Source organism: Thunnus thynnus, chromosome 7, assembly GCF_963924715.1.
Source record: "Thunnus thynnus chromosome 7, fThuThy2.1, whole genome shotgun sequence".
Lineage (NCBI taxonomy): Eukaryota > Metazoa > Chordata > Actinopteri > Scombriformes > Scombridae > Thunnus > Thunnus thynnus.
The window spans coordinates 2277629-2294769 of NC_089523.1; the positions used below are offsets into that span (position 1 = coordinate 2277629).

The 17141-nt window shown below is 39.9% G+C and overlaps 1 protein-coding gene across 1 annotated transcript; it reads left to right on the forward strand.

Annotated features, from left to right (window-relative positions):
• The first annotated feature begins 3910 nt into the window (after positions 1-3910).
• Positions 3911-15221, forward strand: LOC137185596 (dehydrogenase/reductase SDR family member 13-like). The gene is made up of 5 exons (XM_067593814.1): positions 3911-8730; positions 10140-10258; positions 11023-11146; positions 11292-11618; positions 13663-15221. Exons 1-5 carry the CDS (start codon positions 8604-8606, stop codon positions 13920-13922), a joined length of 957 nt encoding a protein of 318 aa, XP_067449915.1. The 5' UTR covers positions 3911-8603; the 3' UTR covers positions 13923-15221.
• Positions 15222-17141: the final 1920 nt, after the last annotated feature.

Sequence of the window (17141 nt, forward strand, 5' to 3'; positions counted from 1 at the left end):
TGTGTGTGTGTGTGTGTGTGTGTGTGTTATGAATGAGAAATATTCAGTATGAATAGGGACATGTATCTGTTTGTCATGCCATTTTGAATTCTCCCTGGAAGATGCTTTTAAAGGACATAATATGACACGGCACATTGAAACTCATTTGAAATCCAGACTAATGGCGCCCTTCAAGGTGGTTTGGCAGTATAATCCTCCTTATACATCCCCCAGTGTAAATAATGCTGATTACATACTTACCTCTCCCACGGCAGGGAATGCTGTTCTGATACATCCACACACCACTACAGGAGAGACTGAACCATGTCCCATAAACCTAATAACACTCTACTATAAATATAATCTGCTGGCAAAAAACAAACACTGACAACCTGAAAAAGAAATCGCACTGAATAGGTGATCATAATTAACACTATACTGTATATACAAATTATACTAGTCAATCAATCAATCAATCAATCTTTATTTATATAGCGCCATATCACAACAGAAGTCATCTCAAGGCACTTTTCACATAGAGCAGGTCAAGACCGTACTCTTTAATTTACAGAGACCCAACAGTTCCCCCATGAGCAAGCACTTGGCGACAGCGGTAAGGAAAAACTCCCCTTTAACGGGTAGAAACCTCAAGCAGACCCCGGCTCTTGGTGGGCGGCCATCTGCTTTGACCGGTTGGGTTGAGAGAGAGAAAGAGAGAGGGAAAGGGGGAGGGGGGACAGAAGAAAAACAATGACAACAACAAACAACAACAAGCACAAGCAGCAACAGCCAGGGAAGGATGCCATCAGGACTGTGAAGGACCGCGAAGGTTCGGCCCGGGAGTCAGGTTTTTCTGTGAGATGAGAAAGCACAAAAAACTCCGGGGAAGAAGCAAAGTTAGTGACATGCATTGATGTTACATGAATGCATACAGATGGAGAGGAGGAGGAGGAGAGAGGAGCTCAGTGCATCATGGGAAGTCCCCCAGTAGTTTAGGCCTATAGCAGCATAACTAAGGGCTGATCCAAGGCGAGCCTGGTCGGCCCTAACTATAAGCTTTATCAAAAAGGAAAGTTTTAAGCCTACTCTTAAACATAGAGAGGGTGTCTGCACCCCGGACTGAATCCGGTAGATGGTTCCATAGAAGAGGAGCCTGATAGCTGAAGGCTCTGCCTCCCATTCTACTTTTAAAGACTGTAGGGACCACCAGTAAGCCTGCATACTGGGAGCGCAGTGTTCTAGTGGGATAATACGGTATTATGAGCTCTTCAAGATATGATGGTGCCTGACCATTAAGGGCTTTGTAAGTTAGGAGAAGGATTTTAAATTCTATTCTAGATTTTACAGGAAGCCAATGTAGTGAAGCTAAAATGGGAGAAATGTGGTCTCTTTTTCTAGTTTTAGTCAATACACGTGCAGCTGCGTTCTGGACCAGCTGGAGAGTCTTTAGAGACTTGTTAGGGCAGCCTGATAATAAGGAATTGCAATAATCCAGCCTAGAAGTAACAAATGCGTGAACTAGTTTTTCTGCATCTTTTAGGGACAGGATGTGCCTGATTTTTGTGATATTACGTAAGTGAAAAAAGGCAGTCCTTGAAATTTGATTTATGTGGGAGTTAAAGGACATATCCTGATCAAAGATAACTCCCAGATTCCTTACGGTGGTGCTGGAGGCCAGGGTAATGCCATCCAGAGCAGCTTTATCATTAGATAATTTGTTTCTAAGGTGTTTAGGGCCAAGCACAATAACTTCAGTTTTATCTGAATTTAGTAGTAGAAAATTGCAGGTCATCCAGGTCTTTATGTCGTTAAGGCATGTTTGGAGTTTGTTTAACTGATTGGGTTCATCTGGCTTCATTGATAAATATAATTGGGTATCGTCTGCGTAACAATGAAAATTTACGGAGTGTTTCCTAATAATATTACCTAAAGGAAGCATATACAAGGTGAATAGTATTGGTCTAAGTACAGAACCTTGTGGAACTCCGTGTCTAACTTTTGCCTTCACGGAGGATTCATCATTCACATGTACAAACTGAAATCGGTCTGATAAATAGGACTTAAACCAGGTTAATGCAGTTCCTTTAATGCCAATTAAATGTTCCAGTCTCTGCAAAAGGATTTGATGGTCAATTGTGTCAAATGCAGCACTAAGATCTAACAGGACAAGTATAGAGACAAATCCTTTGTCTGATGCAGTTAGGAGGTCATTTGTGACTTTCACCAGTGCTGTTTCTGTGCTATGATGCGCTCTAAATCCTGACTGAAAATCCTCAAATAAACTATTGTTATGTAGAAAGTCACATAACTGATTAGAGACTGCTTTCTCAAGGATCTTGGATAGAAATGGAAGGTTAGATATAGGTCTATAATTGGCTAAAACACCTGAATCAAGAGTAGGCTTTTTAAGAAGAGGTTTAATTACAGCTACTTTAAAGGACTGTGGTACATAGCCTGTTACTAAAGACAGATTGATCATATCTAGTAAAGAAGTGCTCACTAAGGGTAAGGCTTCCTTAAGCAGCCTAGTTGGGATGGGATCTAAGAGACAGGTTGATGGTTTAGCTGAACAAATCATTGAAGTTAGTTCAGACAAGTCTACTGGAGAAAAACAGTCCAAATATATTTCAGGATTTACTGCCGTTACCAAGGTTCCTGTGTTTGGGGAGAGAACGGTGCCTGTTGAGGGCAGGAGATGGTTAATTTTGTCTCTAATAGTTAGAATTTTATCATTAAAGAAGCTCATAAAGTCGTTACTACTGAGAGCTATAGGAATACATGGATCAGTAGAGTTATGACTCTGTCAGCCTGGCCAAAGTGCTGAAAAGGAACCTAGGGCAGTTTTTATTCTCTTCTATTAATGCTGAGTAATAGGCGGCTCTGGCATTACAGAGGGCCTTCCTATATGTTTTAAGACTATCTTGCCAGACTAAGCGAGAATCTTCTACTTTGGTGGAACGCCAAATCCTTTCCAATTTTCGCGATGTTTGCTTTAATTTGCGGGTTTGGGAGTTATAGTGTCAGCAAACTAAACCTGTTCTGGAGTTGTTGTTGTTTTCTGTAAACGAGTGTCTCACATCAGCTGATTCAGTCAATAGTTAATCACTGTATACTGTATCATTTCCATTAAATAACATGGAACATGTTCCTAAATACAGTTGTGTTAAATTAAATGACTACAAACTATATGACACATGGAAATCCAGCAGCAGGTTAAGTAAGGGGCACCTGTAAGTTTACATTGAGAGTTACTCAGTAGAACACATTGAGTGAATCATTCTTGCTGTGTTCTTGGTGCATAACAGCCACCTGTAGATCAGTGGAATATTGTGAAACCATTGGCAGGATTAGTTTCCATCAATGTGCAACGAAGTTTTGACCAAAAGCCCAAAAGGCAAAAGTGTCTGCAGCTATTTTTTGTCTCTTCAGTGGACACATCAGTGAACATTTAAGTGCTTCAAGTATGTCATGATTTATTTTATTAAGTCTGTTACCATCACACTTTGTCACACTCAGCTTTATCAATACACCAACTTTTCCAACTCAGACAAGTGCAAACATTTTCAGATTTTTTAAGTATTCTGCATTTTTACTCTGGATCTTTATGTGCATGTGTGCATAACAAACAAAACAGTGACCCACTCATATAAAAAACAGCCCCGTTGTCCTACTAGAGGTCAGAAACTCCAGAGTACCTTGAAAAGGATTTCAGGCAGTGCTTCAACAATATTGCAATGACACTGATGAGCCATAATTCAAATGCAACTAATATAATGATAATAATGTAACACCATATTTCCTGGAGTAAAGTAAGATGTAGTATTAACAGTCATGAAAAACAAAGAAGAAACTATGCTAACTTTATGTAGCTGTAACAGCTACTGAAAGGAGTCAGTCACACTGAAAGGGTGTGACTGAAGGCTGAGGACTCCTCCTTGTGCTGCCATGTCATGGGGGGATTTAAGTTTAGTTAATTGGTGTCCATATTGTCTACCCCCTTGTGTTTTATTTGGTTTGGTCAAGCCACTATATATGTTCCGTCATGTGTCATGTGTTAGGTCATATATATAAGTTGTTGACCTCTTGTACAGGCCTGGTTATCATATTCTTGGATGGTAACGGTTTTTGCATTTTGGGTAAATAAAAACCCATTTTTCCATCTACAACTCTTGTTTCCTCATTGCCTCACTGCTTAACAACACCCTAACTTACAGTTTCATTGCTGTCATTGACTCATCTGTCTGACAAACGCACCAATATAAAATAGTGTAGAAGCGAAAAAACATGTTAGCGTGTGGAAGTATACCAAACAATACGCAGAGCACTTCAGGTTAAATAAACAACTGCATAACCAGAGAAGTTACATAAGGAGTTGTTTGTACCAACTGATACACAGAGCACGTAATGCCAACAACTGGGTAACCAGAAGAGATAGATAATGAGTTGTTTTTGAAAGGTCCGGTTACAATCCCTGGAAAAGCAAATACTCTTGTTGCCAGGTCGCTTTGACCTATACTGATCATTGACACACTCAAAAGATGTCAGGCCACCAGACAAACAGGAGACATCTGGGAATACTCTTTGCACACAGCGTGTAAAGATGAAATTAAGAAATGTCCTACTCCCATTGGTTAAGAATCAAGTGAAGGGGAAGTTCCAAAGGTCACATCCGCTTTGGTATAAATAGGGGATGGGTGTGAGTTGAAGGGGCTGTTGCATTTGTGATTTTCTGAGTTCTGTATGTTTGTGTGTATTGAAATAAATTCCCGTTGGTTGTCTGCACATCTCTCTGGTCTCAGTGTCTTGGTGTGAACATCTTTAATATAGCCTTAATTGAAACCCTGATATAGCTGGTGTCACAAAGCAAAGCCTCTGAAGGAAAAAATCTGTGGTCGGAGGAGGCTCCGAGGAGCGGTCCACTCTATGCAGGGTGACAGCTGGCAATCCTCAAAAGGTAAGGCTTTTAAGTTCCTTACACCAATGTGACTAAAACAAGTGACCGTGTGTTGGGAGGCTGCTCCAGAGAGTCACTGAAGTCCAGCAACCCTCGCAGACACAAAAGAACCATGGGAAAGACCAGGTAGATGACCAAAACCAGACTTCTGTACAGAACAGTTGGCTGAAAAGAATTTGGCTCTAGTTTAGATTAGGTCAGTTTAGAATAAGTCTGATGAAAACTAGTATTGGTGTTAGGTCAGGTTAGAAGAGCTTTTCTTAGTGCAGTGCAGCCCAACTAAAATACAGCAACTGGGGTGGTGAGATTAAGTCAGATAACCCAAGAGGGGTTGAGAGCTCCGACATTCCCAAGAGGGAAAGAGACTCAAGAGGAGTCTGTGACCTACGAGAGGTCATTGATCAAATACCACATTTCAATTCCAGCCAAAAAAAGTTATTTGACTCCAACTCAATCACAATAATTCCTGGTCTGCTGGACTGAGAGGGGCAAGGACATGGATGTCGAGTCTTCTTCTGTTTGTCTAATTTTGTGTTTTACACTGAATTTGTTGAAATTCTTGCTGCCTGTAAATGTCACTCTGTGTTGTAAAATGCACCTGAATGGCAGCACTGACCACATTTACTTTGGAAATTGGGGGTATGTTGCCAACAAAGTCAGTATCAGTGCGTTCAAGAATTAGTTTGGGCATTCTTATCAAACATTTTCTATTTTTCTGTTTAGATTTATGTAGATTCTGCAAAACTTTCAGCATGTAACCAACTTATAGTCTATATATTTGTACTGTGAAACAAAAATCTCTTACAAGAATTGATGAATGATCATTGGTACAGTTCATGTAAAAACAGGCTCATGAACAGACAGTCATGTCCAGTGGTGGAATAAGTACTCTGATCCTTAAGTAAAGTACATAAGTATTAGCATCAAAATAGTTTAAGTATTAAAGTAAAGTACTAATTTTGTCCCTCTGGCAAAGAGAGAGAGGGAGAGATGATGGGGGAGGGAGGATGAGTCTCATGGTGCAGGTGCCTCCTCCTCCTCTCCATTCCGCTGGTGGGGAAGCAGGCTGCTGTCTCTCTCTCAGATAGACAGAGAGACAATTTTAAGTAACAACACATTGGGGAGAACAGGGTAGCAGGCGCTCGGCACAGAGACCCGCCAGAAGAAGCAGCGGCAGCTTCAGCTCGAGCTGGACACAGAACACAAAACACCAGCGGGTAGAGAGGAGGAGGAGGCATCAGCACCGTGAGACTCCTTCTTTCCTGCTCCTCTCCTTTGCTAACTTCATATCTGAAAAAGGCTTTACTGAACTTTTCTTCAACTGCCCTGTGAGAGAACTGTCTATGCTAAAGTTATTTAACAATACCAAGAACCAGACACATCATTGTCACATGCTGCTTATGTGAAAAGGTTAGCTCATTGCAGTGGAATTTGGGTTACAGTTAAGATTTTGTTCCTTAACCTTCTGCTTCTGGTCAGTAAAAACATTTTCTAATGAACTAAGAATTCAACCTGGACTGCAAGAATGGAACACCCAAATATACTCACCCAGCATGCATGGCCACTCAACTCCTCACCTAATAAGATGAAGAAAAAAACAGTGGAACTTTACAGTAAATATTTAAAATTTACAGTATAAGGTGTGTTTTGCAATCAGCAGATAATGTAAAATAAGCTTCATAATATGAAAAATGATCGCAGTAAAGCTGCACAATCTCCTACATGTTGGTAATAGTTAATGTTATTTCTGCATAACCGAGTGAGCTCTAAGAGAACAAAAAGCAGCAAAGACTAATAATCACTGTTCTACAATACACTGTGTATCTGTCAGCGCTGACATGATCTGCACAAGAAGGGCTGTAAAAGGAATATGTGTCTGTTGATTCTGATGATTCTGCAACACTGTAAATGCCTTAGGCGGTTGGCAGATGAGCCGCTGTCATCCTCCAAATACATTGGCCTTGGGTATGGAATGAATTATACTTCAAATGACAGGTTTCAAAACAAAAACTTAAAAGATAAGCTTTTGTTGTGCAATTAATTCAACAGTCTTGTCAGTGACACTATTTACATGCATGAAACATCATCTACACCTAGGTAACTACATGTTTTAGCTATATCACAGTGCTCTGACAGGCTATTTGCAGTTAAAGGTGGGATTAAAATCATGGATATATTACCAAACAATTCTACCTGGCACAAGCACAAGTGCCCAAGAAGTCAAAAGGGTCCTAAGCCAAAGTGTCTGTATGGAGAGATATTTCTTTTTGGGAAGCTCAGTCAAAAGTTGGGTAATCCTGGTTCCAATCTGAGCCCTTTAATTTTGAGTATTAATCAACACTGGGTCCAGTCTGATGTTTATTTGTTTTAGTTGTATTTTTTGTATGTATTTATAGCTATACGGTGCATACTTTGGCTGCAGTAAATGAGCAATAACCTGCAAGATGTTGCAGAAATGACTACAAGCGTAGGGGTTTGAGTGTGTCTGTGCAACGAGGGCCATTGTCTCATAATCTATCCACGATCAGAATACACCTCTACCACAGTGTGACTGGCTTTCTCTGTCAGGGACATGACACTGGATCATCTGATTTCTTTTGTTGGTTTTAAAATATTAAACGAGTCATATATACTTACACATTATTATTTAGTGCTGTTTGTGATTATTGTTGTTATCCTTTTTGCATGTATGTGTTCTGTTTTAATTATAGCACTGGACACTATGTATTAATGCTTGTCTTTCTTATCTTCTGCTCTTACAACTTGAATTGTGTCCAGTATCAGTGCACTTTGGACACAGAACAAACATGCAGGGGAGAAGCAGCTCTTATTGGACCACTCTGTATCAGTCAATGTTACTAGATTCAAAGACTATGAAATTACCATCCAGTCCTGTAATCATCCAGCCCACGTAATATACATACATTACAGATACTGTAAGCACCTGGTTCGAATCAATGGCTGCAAACTCTAACAGGTACAGTGTTACTCCACTTGAGGCTTTCTCTTCAGTTCTGAAGGATATTCTTTAATTTGACTATTTATTATTCATTTTCTTCTTTCCCACCTCTGTTATGCCAATAAAGTTCAATTAAACATTACTGAAAAAAATGTGTCCCATTATGGTAATCATTAGACAAAACAGTAACGAGTAATTTAATCACAGAGAAAACACAATCATTATTTTATTTTGAAGCATGAACGTTCACAAAACATTGCAAGGTTCAAATCCCTGTCTGTGACGCATTCTATAAAATCACTCTTTGAAACGAGCTCAGATTGTAAATTGGTCAGTAGATTCTCTTTCACAAATATCACATCTAATTTTAACTTGAGGTATTTGGCGACATCTGCTGGTTCAGCAACGCTGAACATGGAAGCCCAACCGGAAGTGAATTAAGTTGTCGGAATTTGATTTATCCTTCAAAACAAATCCTTTAATATATTAATGTCAGTAAAATTTGATTTAATATATATATATGCTATATTGATTCCACGCATTTATTTTTTAACACATGTCGGCACTTTTATCATAAAAGCATAAACGTCTTATGCTTAACAGACGAAACGTTTGATTCGCCTTGAAAATATTTTAATTTGAAAGTCCAAACCGGAACAAAGCATTGATTCTGGCATGCTAGCTTAACGTTGCCACTAGTTGACAGCAGTGATGTCGGTGCTGCTTTGCTTCGCAGCAGGGGCTGTTGCCTTTTATGTGATAGTATACTACGGAGTGTTCAGGGGAGCGAGATGCTCAAGTACAATGAAGCTGGCGGGGAAAACCGCCATTGTTACAGGTAACGAGCTTCACCCACCGGCTCCTGCTAACCGAGCAGCCCCAGCCACTGCAGAGAAACAGAGCTGCTCTTTATCTAGCGTTGACAAGTTAACCAGACGTCCATTTTCCAAACCAACAAATTAGTCTTTATCCTTCTAGTCTTTTCTCTTGTAAAACCGAAACCTGCAGTTTGGAAACACTCCCGATAAAGCATAAATCTTCCCTTTGTGTCGCTTGTCCAAGTAAGTTTTCTAGTCCTTTATCTCTGCTGCATCAAACTGTCATGGAGTCATTACTGCCCCCTGAGGCCGTAGGGCAGAAAACACCCGCTGGCACTCGATGGTTAGTGAGACCCGCAGTCGCAGTTGATGTGTTTCCCCCCAACGGCCACAAGGGGCAACCGTGAACCTATTCCACTCCAAAACAAACTGGGAAAAGATTTGTCTGTTTTGTTGTCATAGTCAGTGGTTGAAGAAGTCCTGAGATGCTTTACTTGAGCAATACTACAAATACTAGCAATACCACAATTCAGAATTCAAAATTAAAAGTATGTAAGTATTGGCAATAAAATGTACTTAAAAAGCTATATATATATATAATATTGATCTGAAAAGTAGGTACTCCTTATTGCTGTGAAATGTTGAGTAAAAAGTATCCATTTGAAGTAGAGTAGAGGTACAAAGTAGCATTAAATGGAAAGTATGCATCTCAAAATTGTACTTAAGTACAGTACTTGAGTAAATGTACTTTGATACATTCCACCACAGTTTACTCATTCAACCCATCTATACCTGTTTTCATTCATTTTTATACCTTAACTTTTGAAATAGTCAATTCAAGTCAAATCAGTTTAATTTATTTGTATAACCCAATATCACATGAGATCAAATGTTAATGTCTCACCACACAGTTTTATAAAATGAAAGATAAAATGTTTAAATGAGTAAAAAGGCCAGTGTTAAGGTAACAGCAGCTACCATTGAAAACTACAGCTGATCCCAAGCAGACCACATTATTATTTAATGTTAATTCAACTTAATTACTTTCAAATTGGTTAAAACAAAATTAAAAATATTCTTCAATTGAAATATGTTCACAATGGTAATGATGATCATTTATTTTCCCCAGTGGAATGGTATTATCATATTGATAATAATCCTCTTCTAACAACATACAATGGGGCCATCACTGAAGAACAATGTGTGGACCTATTGTCAATTCTGACTTGGTATTGAAAGGAAATGCTGCTTGTTGTGTCTCTATGCCCAGTTTACCAGAGGTGTAATGATTTCTTCATATTGTAATTCTACACTAAGCAACATTAAACTGACAGGCTTTTTGAATGAGTGACAGTTAGGTGTCATTGAATTGTGGACAGTACCTTGTTGTCAGTTTTATTTTTCAGTGTGTGATTTTTTATCTGCGCAGGAAGCAACACGGGTATCGGTAAGGCCACGGCTCTGGATCTGGCCAAGAGAGGAGCCAGGGTCATTCTAGCCTGCCGCAACAAGGAGAAAGCTGAAGCTGCTGCTTTTGACATCCGCAGAGTAAGAAACCAAATAATCAGGTCCTACAAGTCTGACACTTCTATGCACTTAAGTAACAGCTTTCTGCAGGAACCAGACTTCCTAAATATAATAAGAAGCCACGTTTCCATAATCAGTGCAGTGGATTAGAGATATCTGATTTCCCCACATCAATTTCTCTTCTTCTGTTCATCTAAATGTGTCCACCATTGACTACTTGACCATTTGTAGAATTTAGACACATTGAAGCAATAAGGAAAAGCTTTGCCTTCTCACCACAGAAGCTGTCTTCTAGTGACATAACTGCAAGAGAGAAACTGAGCCACAGTGTTGTGTTGAGGTGCCAGCTGTGCATTACACATTGTGTTGGATAGCATGAAATTGTAAATTGTGGTCATGATAAAATGTTCACAGATAAAATAAGATTGGATCCCAAAACCATCCCCTCCTCAGCCGCTGTTAATACCAAATACAGATCAAGTCACCTGTAGGACTTTATACTCACAGTCAGACCTGTCTGAAGTGTGCATGAAGGTCGCTGTGGTCATCAGGATGTGGTAAACACTCTGACCGCAGTAACTGTGAAATGACCTGAGCTTTGAGGAGATTACACATTATTGACACAGTTAAGACAACAGGAAGCATTTCACAACTATAAATCATGTTTCTTTTCAGTATTTTCAAATATATTTCCAAGTGCAGAACAATCAGCAAGACTATTTTTTACTCAGTATTGTTCAGTTCTGGTAGATTTGTGATTCATAGTTAGTATTGTTGTGTTCCAGGAGAGCGGGAACACTCAGGTGGTGTTCATGCAGTTGGATCTGGCAAGTTTCAAGTCTGTTCGCAGCTTTGCTGAAACCTTCCTGAAGACTGAACCCAGACTGGACATCCTCATCAACAATGCAGGTAAGGATGTTAAAACAGGGTGGAATATCCCTTTTCACAGTACTTTTTATAAACAGTATGTATTCAGTTGTTTTTTTACACAAATATAAAGAAAAGTACAGGAAACTAGTGAGCACAGTAAGTGATTGTAGCAGCTGTGTTTCAGGTGTGTTAGGCGCTGGACGCACTGAGGATGGTTTTGGCGTGGCGTTTGGGGTGAACCACCTGGGTCACTTCCTGCTCACCAACCTGCTCCTGGAGCGACTGCAGCAGAGCGGTTCCAGTCGTGTGGTCACCGTGGCTGCACTTCTGCACCACCTTGGCAACATTGACTTCCCTCTGCTGGCTTCCAACAAGGATTTAGTGTCAGGCCAGTCTTCCTGGCATAACTTTAAGGCCTACTCCAACAGCAAGCTGTGTAACGTGCTCTTTACCAGGGAGTTGGCCAACAGGCTGGAGGGCACCAGTGTCACCTGCTACAGCCTCCACCCAGGTCAGTTAAACCTGCACTCTCTACAGTGCACTTTATGTTGTGGCTGCTGTATTGGAGGTCTACCGTTCTACACCAAGCTAAATGCTCACTGTCATGTGTTTGTCCACACTGAAAAGTCTTTTTGTTTAAGCGAATGGTTCCCAAAGTGGGTTCTGTGTGGACGGGCAGGGGTGCTGTACTGTTACATTAACCACTTTCTATGTTACATTTTCTAACATATCAAAACAGAATAAATAAGCAATAAAAATCATCATATTAAAAACTGTTTAATATGCAGGCTGTCGCAGCGGACATGGCAACTCACTGTTGCTGGTTGTCATAGTAACACAGCACACTTTCTGGCCTGGGAGTTTTGCAGGAGCTCAGCAGTCAAAAAAAAAGTGAGCGTCAGAGCAGTGATGGAAAGATTTGACACAAAAAACAGCTCAAAGAACTCACATCCCAGCTTTCAACACAGGGATGAACAAAACTACTCAGCTAACAGCTTAACAGACTGGTTTGAGCTGCTTGTGGGAGATGGATATCCATCATTGTCCATGCCCATTCACTGTGGTATTGCATGTTCCCAAATTCATAATAGTGTTATGTGGCTCTCTCATTGCTGGTTAACATGAAAACAAGACAAGAGACGTCCTGTCAGTGGAGTCAACAGCAGCTCACATGTCCCATTAAAACACCCCAAACCTTCTTTTAAATTTTGTTTGTTCATTTCTCCATAAATATAAACTCATTTTAACTGAAGAAAATGAAAGCAATACATTTAACATATGAACTTATTCATGGTTTAAGTAAAATTATTAATCTATACATTTGCATAGCACTCGTTGGCTTTTAGTGATTGAGAATGAGCCAACATTATTTAACTTCATATTGATCTAATCTAATATTAAGCCTAATATAATATAATATAATACACAATGGGAGCCACTGGTCTAAGCTAACATAGCTCCCTGCATAGTGTGTTTGAAATCAGTTCATAAGATGTAACAGTCAGTCCTTGTTTTCTGAGCCACTCTCCTTCACTGAACTATTTCACCTGTGTAGTGTTTCAAAACAACCTCTTGACTAAAAGTGCAGAAATGTATAATTCTGATTTTAGAAAAAGTGCAGAGTAAAAGTTTAACCATGAATGGCCAACACTTGCAGTTTCACAGCAAAGCCTCCACTGCCCTCACATTAAAATGCATTTATATTTATTGTGAAGACCATCAGGAAGTACCAGCAATAGCTTTACAAACATTACCTCATTACAGCGAATGAACAGAGGACTACAGAAAGCTGTATTTAATGTGGATCACTAACATCAGGCCAGACCCGACAATACTAACCCTTACACAAGGATTCCAATAAACTACAAACAAAAACATGTTTAAAATTAGTGTATAATATGGAAATGTAACACAGGAAATGTTACAAAAGCAGTATTTTCCATTTCTTTGCATTTTGCCTTCACAACTCACCATCCACAACTGGAAAATAGCCAATCACCGTGCTCAAAATTTGGTCATATGCGCCTCAAACAGTGGTAGAAGTTTAAGATTATGCTGACCTCTGACTGGCTGCTCCTCCATAGCAACAGCGGCCGAGGCTCATGGGTATTATGGTTTTCTTAGTTGTCTGCCAAAATCACAGACAAAATGTGATTTCTCCTAAATGAAAGTTGAAATAATTGAAACTGGTGGTCAGAATATAAACCTATAGGATTGTTACATTATCAAGGAGAGTCCTGAGTTTCTGTGTTCAGTAACATTGAGATTGTTTAAAGAAAAAACTGAACCCCTACACTTCACATCTCTATTGTAGTTAGGTTCTAGTAGGGTTTAGCTGGGTACAAAAGCACAATATAAACTGAATTTGTAAGGGCATTCATCCTGAGTTATTCCCTTTACCACACTTCTTACATCTTACCTGTGTACATAGTGCATATTTTTAAATTAATTAGTTTTTGGGCACCAGGGGCCCACAGTTCGCCTTGGGACCCCTAATGAGTTAATCCGGCCCTGAGTCCAGCCAAACTTATCTGGATCATTTTTGTTCTTCTCAGGGGTCATCTACACAGAGCTATGTCGCAGTATGAGCCTGTGGCAGCAGCTCCTCATGATGCCCTTTGCCAAGCTCTTCTTCTTGGACCCTGACGGGGGGTCTCAGACCACCCTGCACTGTGCCCTCCAGGAGGGCATTGAGCCTCTCAGCGGACGCTACTTCTCTAACTGTGCACTGCAGCAGGTGGGAGCCAAGGGACGAGACGATGCCCTGGCAAAGAAGCTGTGGGAAGTGAGTGAGAGGTTAACCAGTTTATCATAACAGACTCAATCCAGACGCTCCAAGGACTGTATGACCGCTCTGTGCCTCATCATAGACCTCAACAATTATTCTTACTGGTCTCTGTGTTTAAGGGCTGATTTATTACATGAGGTGGAGGAGCTTTTGAATAATGATAAACTATCATAGAAGCGTCGTTTGTGTGTGTGTGTATAATGTTTGCCAATTTTCCACAAGTAGATGTCATTATTGCACTTGTGGTTAAACCACATTTCTCATTGCAATACATCTATGGATGTTCTCCAGCTCTGATTGTTATCAGTTACACATTCAAGGCAGCCACGATGTCATTGTAAACACAAAAATAAACACAAGTATGATTTATGTGATAATATACCATGGCAGGTTAGAAACCAGTAATATGGAAAAGTGTCAATCCAAGAAAGGAAATCACTGATCATTAACAGATATGGTTGATATATTGATGAGTTTCTTCACTTGCAGAATGAATTACAGTGTTAAATGTTTTTATACTCTTATTGCATCAGTGCAGCTCAGGATAACATGTGGTGACTCTCTAAATTATGACTCAGTGAGATGATAACTTGAAATAAAAATAAACCCAAGGTTGCCTTTTACAAAATAAAATTTCTTTCTTTCACTTTTCATTTGCACATCATTATGATTAGTAACTCATGTAGAGGTGAAAGGTGAAACACTTAGTTCATGTTGATAATGTTATTTGAATGAGCTTGGCAGTAATATTACTAACAAGTGATCATGAAGCTGGTTTACATGGTAGTGAGGTTCAAGAACTATTGAATTTTAATAACTATGGTGGGCATTATAAATTACATCTGATATAGTTTTTGAATGTTATAATCTATTTGAATGGTGAAGTACTTTATCATAAAACAATGACATGTTTCTCTGGTTTTCTGTAGTAGGAAGTGCTCTTCATACTCTGCTGTTGTGTTTGTTGTGGGATGTCATGGGGGGGGGGGGGGGGGGGGGGGGGGGCAGGTGTGGTTTAACCATATCAGTGCAGCTCATTTTGGTACGCTCTTCAACTGTTATCAGTCACAAATCCCAGCTATTCTAGTAAATATGCCTCTCAAAACTACTATTTAACTGTACTATGTAATCAGAACACCTGCAGGAGTTTGAATTATAGGGGAAATGATCATGACAATTAAATTGGGTGTTTATACACTGTTAATGGTTTGTGCTGAAGTTTATGAAGTGTGTTCCATCAGTTTACCACAGTGGAGATAAATGTGGATCAGCTTCATTCAGTTTGATATGGCTGAAGTCAAAATAAAATTCCATTTTGTATCCTGACTCTTCACATACTTATTGTGTTCTATTATATTGTTATTGTCCTCTAGGCTTTCAGAAAGTAAAATAACTGAAATAAGGTAAAAGTGTAAAATTCCTTAAGGTTTACTGAATTATCTCAAGGGTGTTTTTTATCTGACTTGAAAAGGAGCTCTATTTTATACCACATGTGAAAATGTGAACACGTTGGGCTCAAGTACTGTAAGTTTACCCTCCTTGGATTCTACAATAGCCTCTCCCTCCACAGGGGGGCAGTAGCGTTGCACAGCACAGCTCTAACAGCACAAACCACAGCGTCTCTTCATGCTGTTTCTTGGCTGTTGTTGCTTGGAGCAAGGTTGTTGAGGACCTTAACCCAGCAGACCTATGGATTCTGTTCATTATGAGCACTGATTATTAACACGGGTAGGCATGAAAGCCGGGTCAGCTGTGTGTGTTAAGAGAGGTGCTCTTGTAATTACTCAGTAGGACATTCCTCTGCGCAGGCTTCTCCTTTAACCTCGCTGTTGGTGGGGAGGAACACACTTCCACGATCGATTCCTATCTCCTCCTGCCTTCAACTATCCCTCTGTCCCCTTTCTTCACCCTCCTCCCTCCCTCTCTTCTGTCTCTGCTGCATGCTGAAAGGACCGGTGGTAAACTTGAATCCTCCTTGAGTAGCAGCATTAATGAAAACCTTTTCTTTATCGAGTTACAGTTCAGTGCTGCACCTCACCTGTTCCAGGGAGCACTGAGCAAACTGTTACAAGCTGGAGGTCATAAGGTTCAACATTAACCCATAGTTGACTCACTGACCTGGTATCTCTCCATGCAGATAGTTTTGGTATGATTTGTACAGGGTTTCCGTATACAGTTTGTCTGAGATCTCTGCCTCCACCCCAATACAGATGAGGTGAGTGGAATTTAGTTTGTGGTGCTCACAGCAAAGAAAAATCATAGTTTAGGAGAGTTTCAGGATAATCCCAAAGACCTTACTGACCCTAACTCTACAGTTTTCAGTGGAAGAAATCTTAAGAAAACTCTCAACACTAAGATCTGCACATAACCCCGAAAACAAGACATCTTTGGAAAAAAAGATGTTGCTGCTGATTTTTCAATGCTGTGAACAACACACACAATTCTATCATCTCCATTGTATTGAGGTGGAGGCAGGAAGAGAGCCTGGACAAATACAAGCAGAAGAGAGAGTCATAAAATATGTTCAATTCAATTAAAACGTCAGTCCTTGAACTTGAATGGCACAAGCTGTTTGCTGCTGTTACTATCATCTAATCATTGTAGCACCTGGTTTTAGAGGCATCTAACTGCAAGTCACATGGCATGATGACAGCGTTTCAATTAGTTGTATTAACATAGTTGCAAAGAATCAGTGACAGGATCATTCACATTATCATCTTCTACTTGGTAGATCATATTTTCAGGTATATTTTGCATTCTCAGGAAGGTCTGCTAGCACCAAGCTGAATGGTCTTTTGCCAGCATCAGAAGTTGTTTCCACCAGAAAGAGTTTCTTGTGCCCATGAAGAACATTTTAGTGTGCATGGGAAAGTTTCTGGTGAGCACCACATATTGTGTCTGTGATGGTGATGATAATAATATAATTGCTGCTCCTGTCACTAACCACACATCTCAGGTATAATTGGTTTCACTTGATGTCTTTTCTTCCTTCTTTCTCATGTTTTTAAATCATATTATTTCAAGTCCTACCTTTTTATGTCACAATTGTCACATTTAATGAAGGGGGGGGGGGACAAAATAAAAAAGCTGTTTAAATTTAAATGCACCTACATTGATAGCAACTGTTCAGTTAACTGCAGGAGCAGATACTTACAGCAACCTGGATGAAGTTCAGTTTCAGAGAGCTACGTTACATTAAAGACCTCCTACAGGTTTTAAGATGTGTAGAAATACTTTGCTTGGATC

What these genes read in the sequence shown, in the direction of transcription:
- LOC137185596 (XM_067593814.1), top strand. Translation starts at nt 8,604, where the DNA reads ATGTCGGTGCTGCTTTGCTTCGCAGCAGGGGCTGTTGCCTTTTATGTG. An exon ending in GAAAACCGCCATTGTTACAG is followed by an intron (nt 8,731 to 10,139) that starts GTAACGAGCTTC and finishes TTATCTGCGCAG; the next exon opens with GAAGCAACACGGGTATCGGT. An exon ending in CATCCTCATCAACAATGCAG is followed by an intron (nt 11,147 to 11,291) that starts GTAAGGATGTTA and finishes GCTGTGTTTCAG; the next exon opens with GTGTGTTAGGCGCTGGACGC.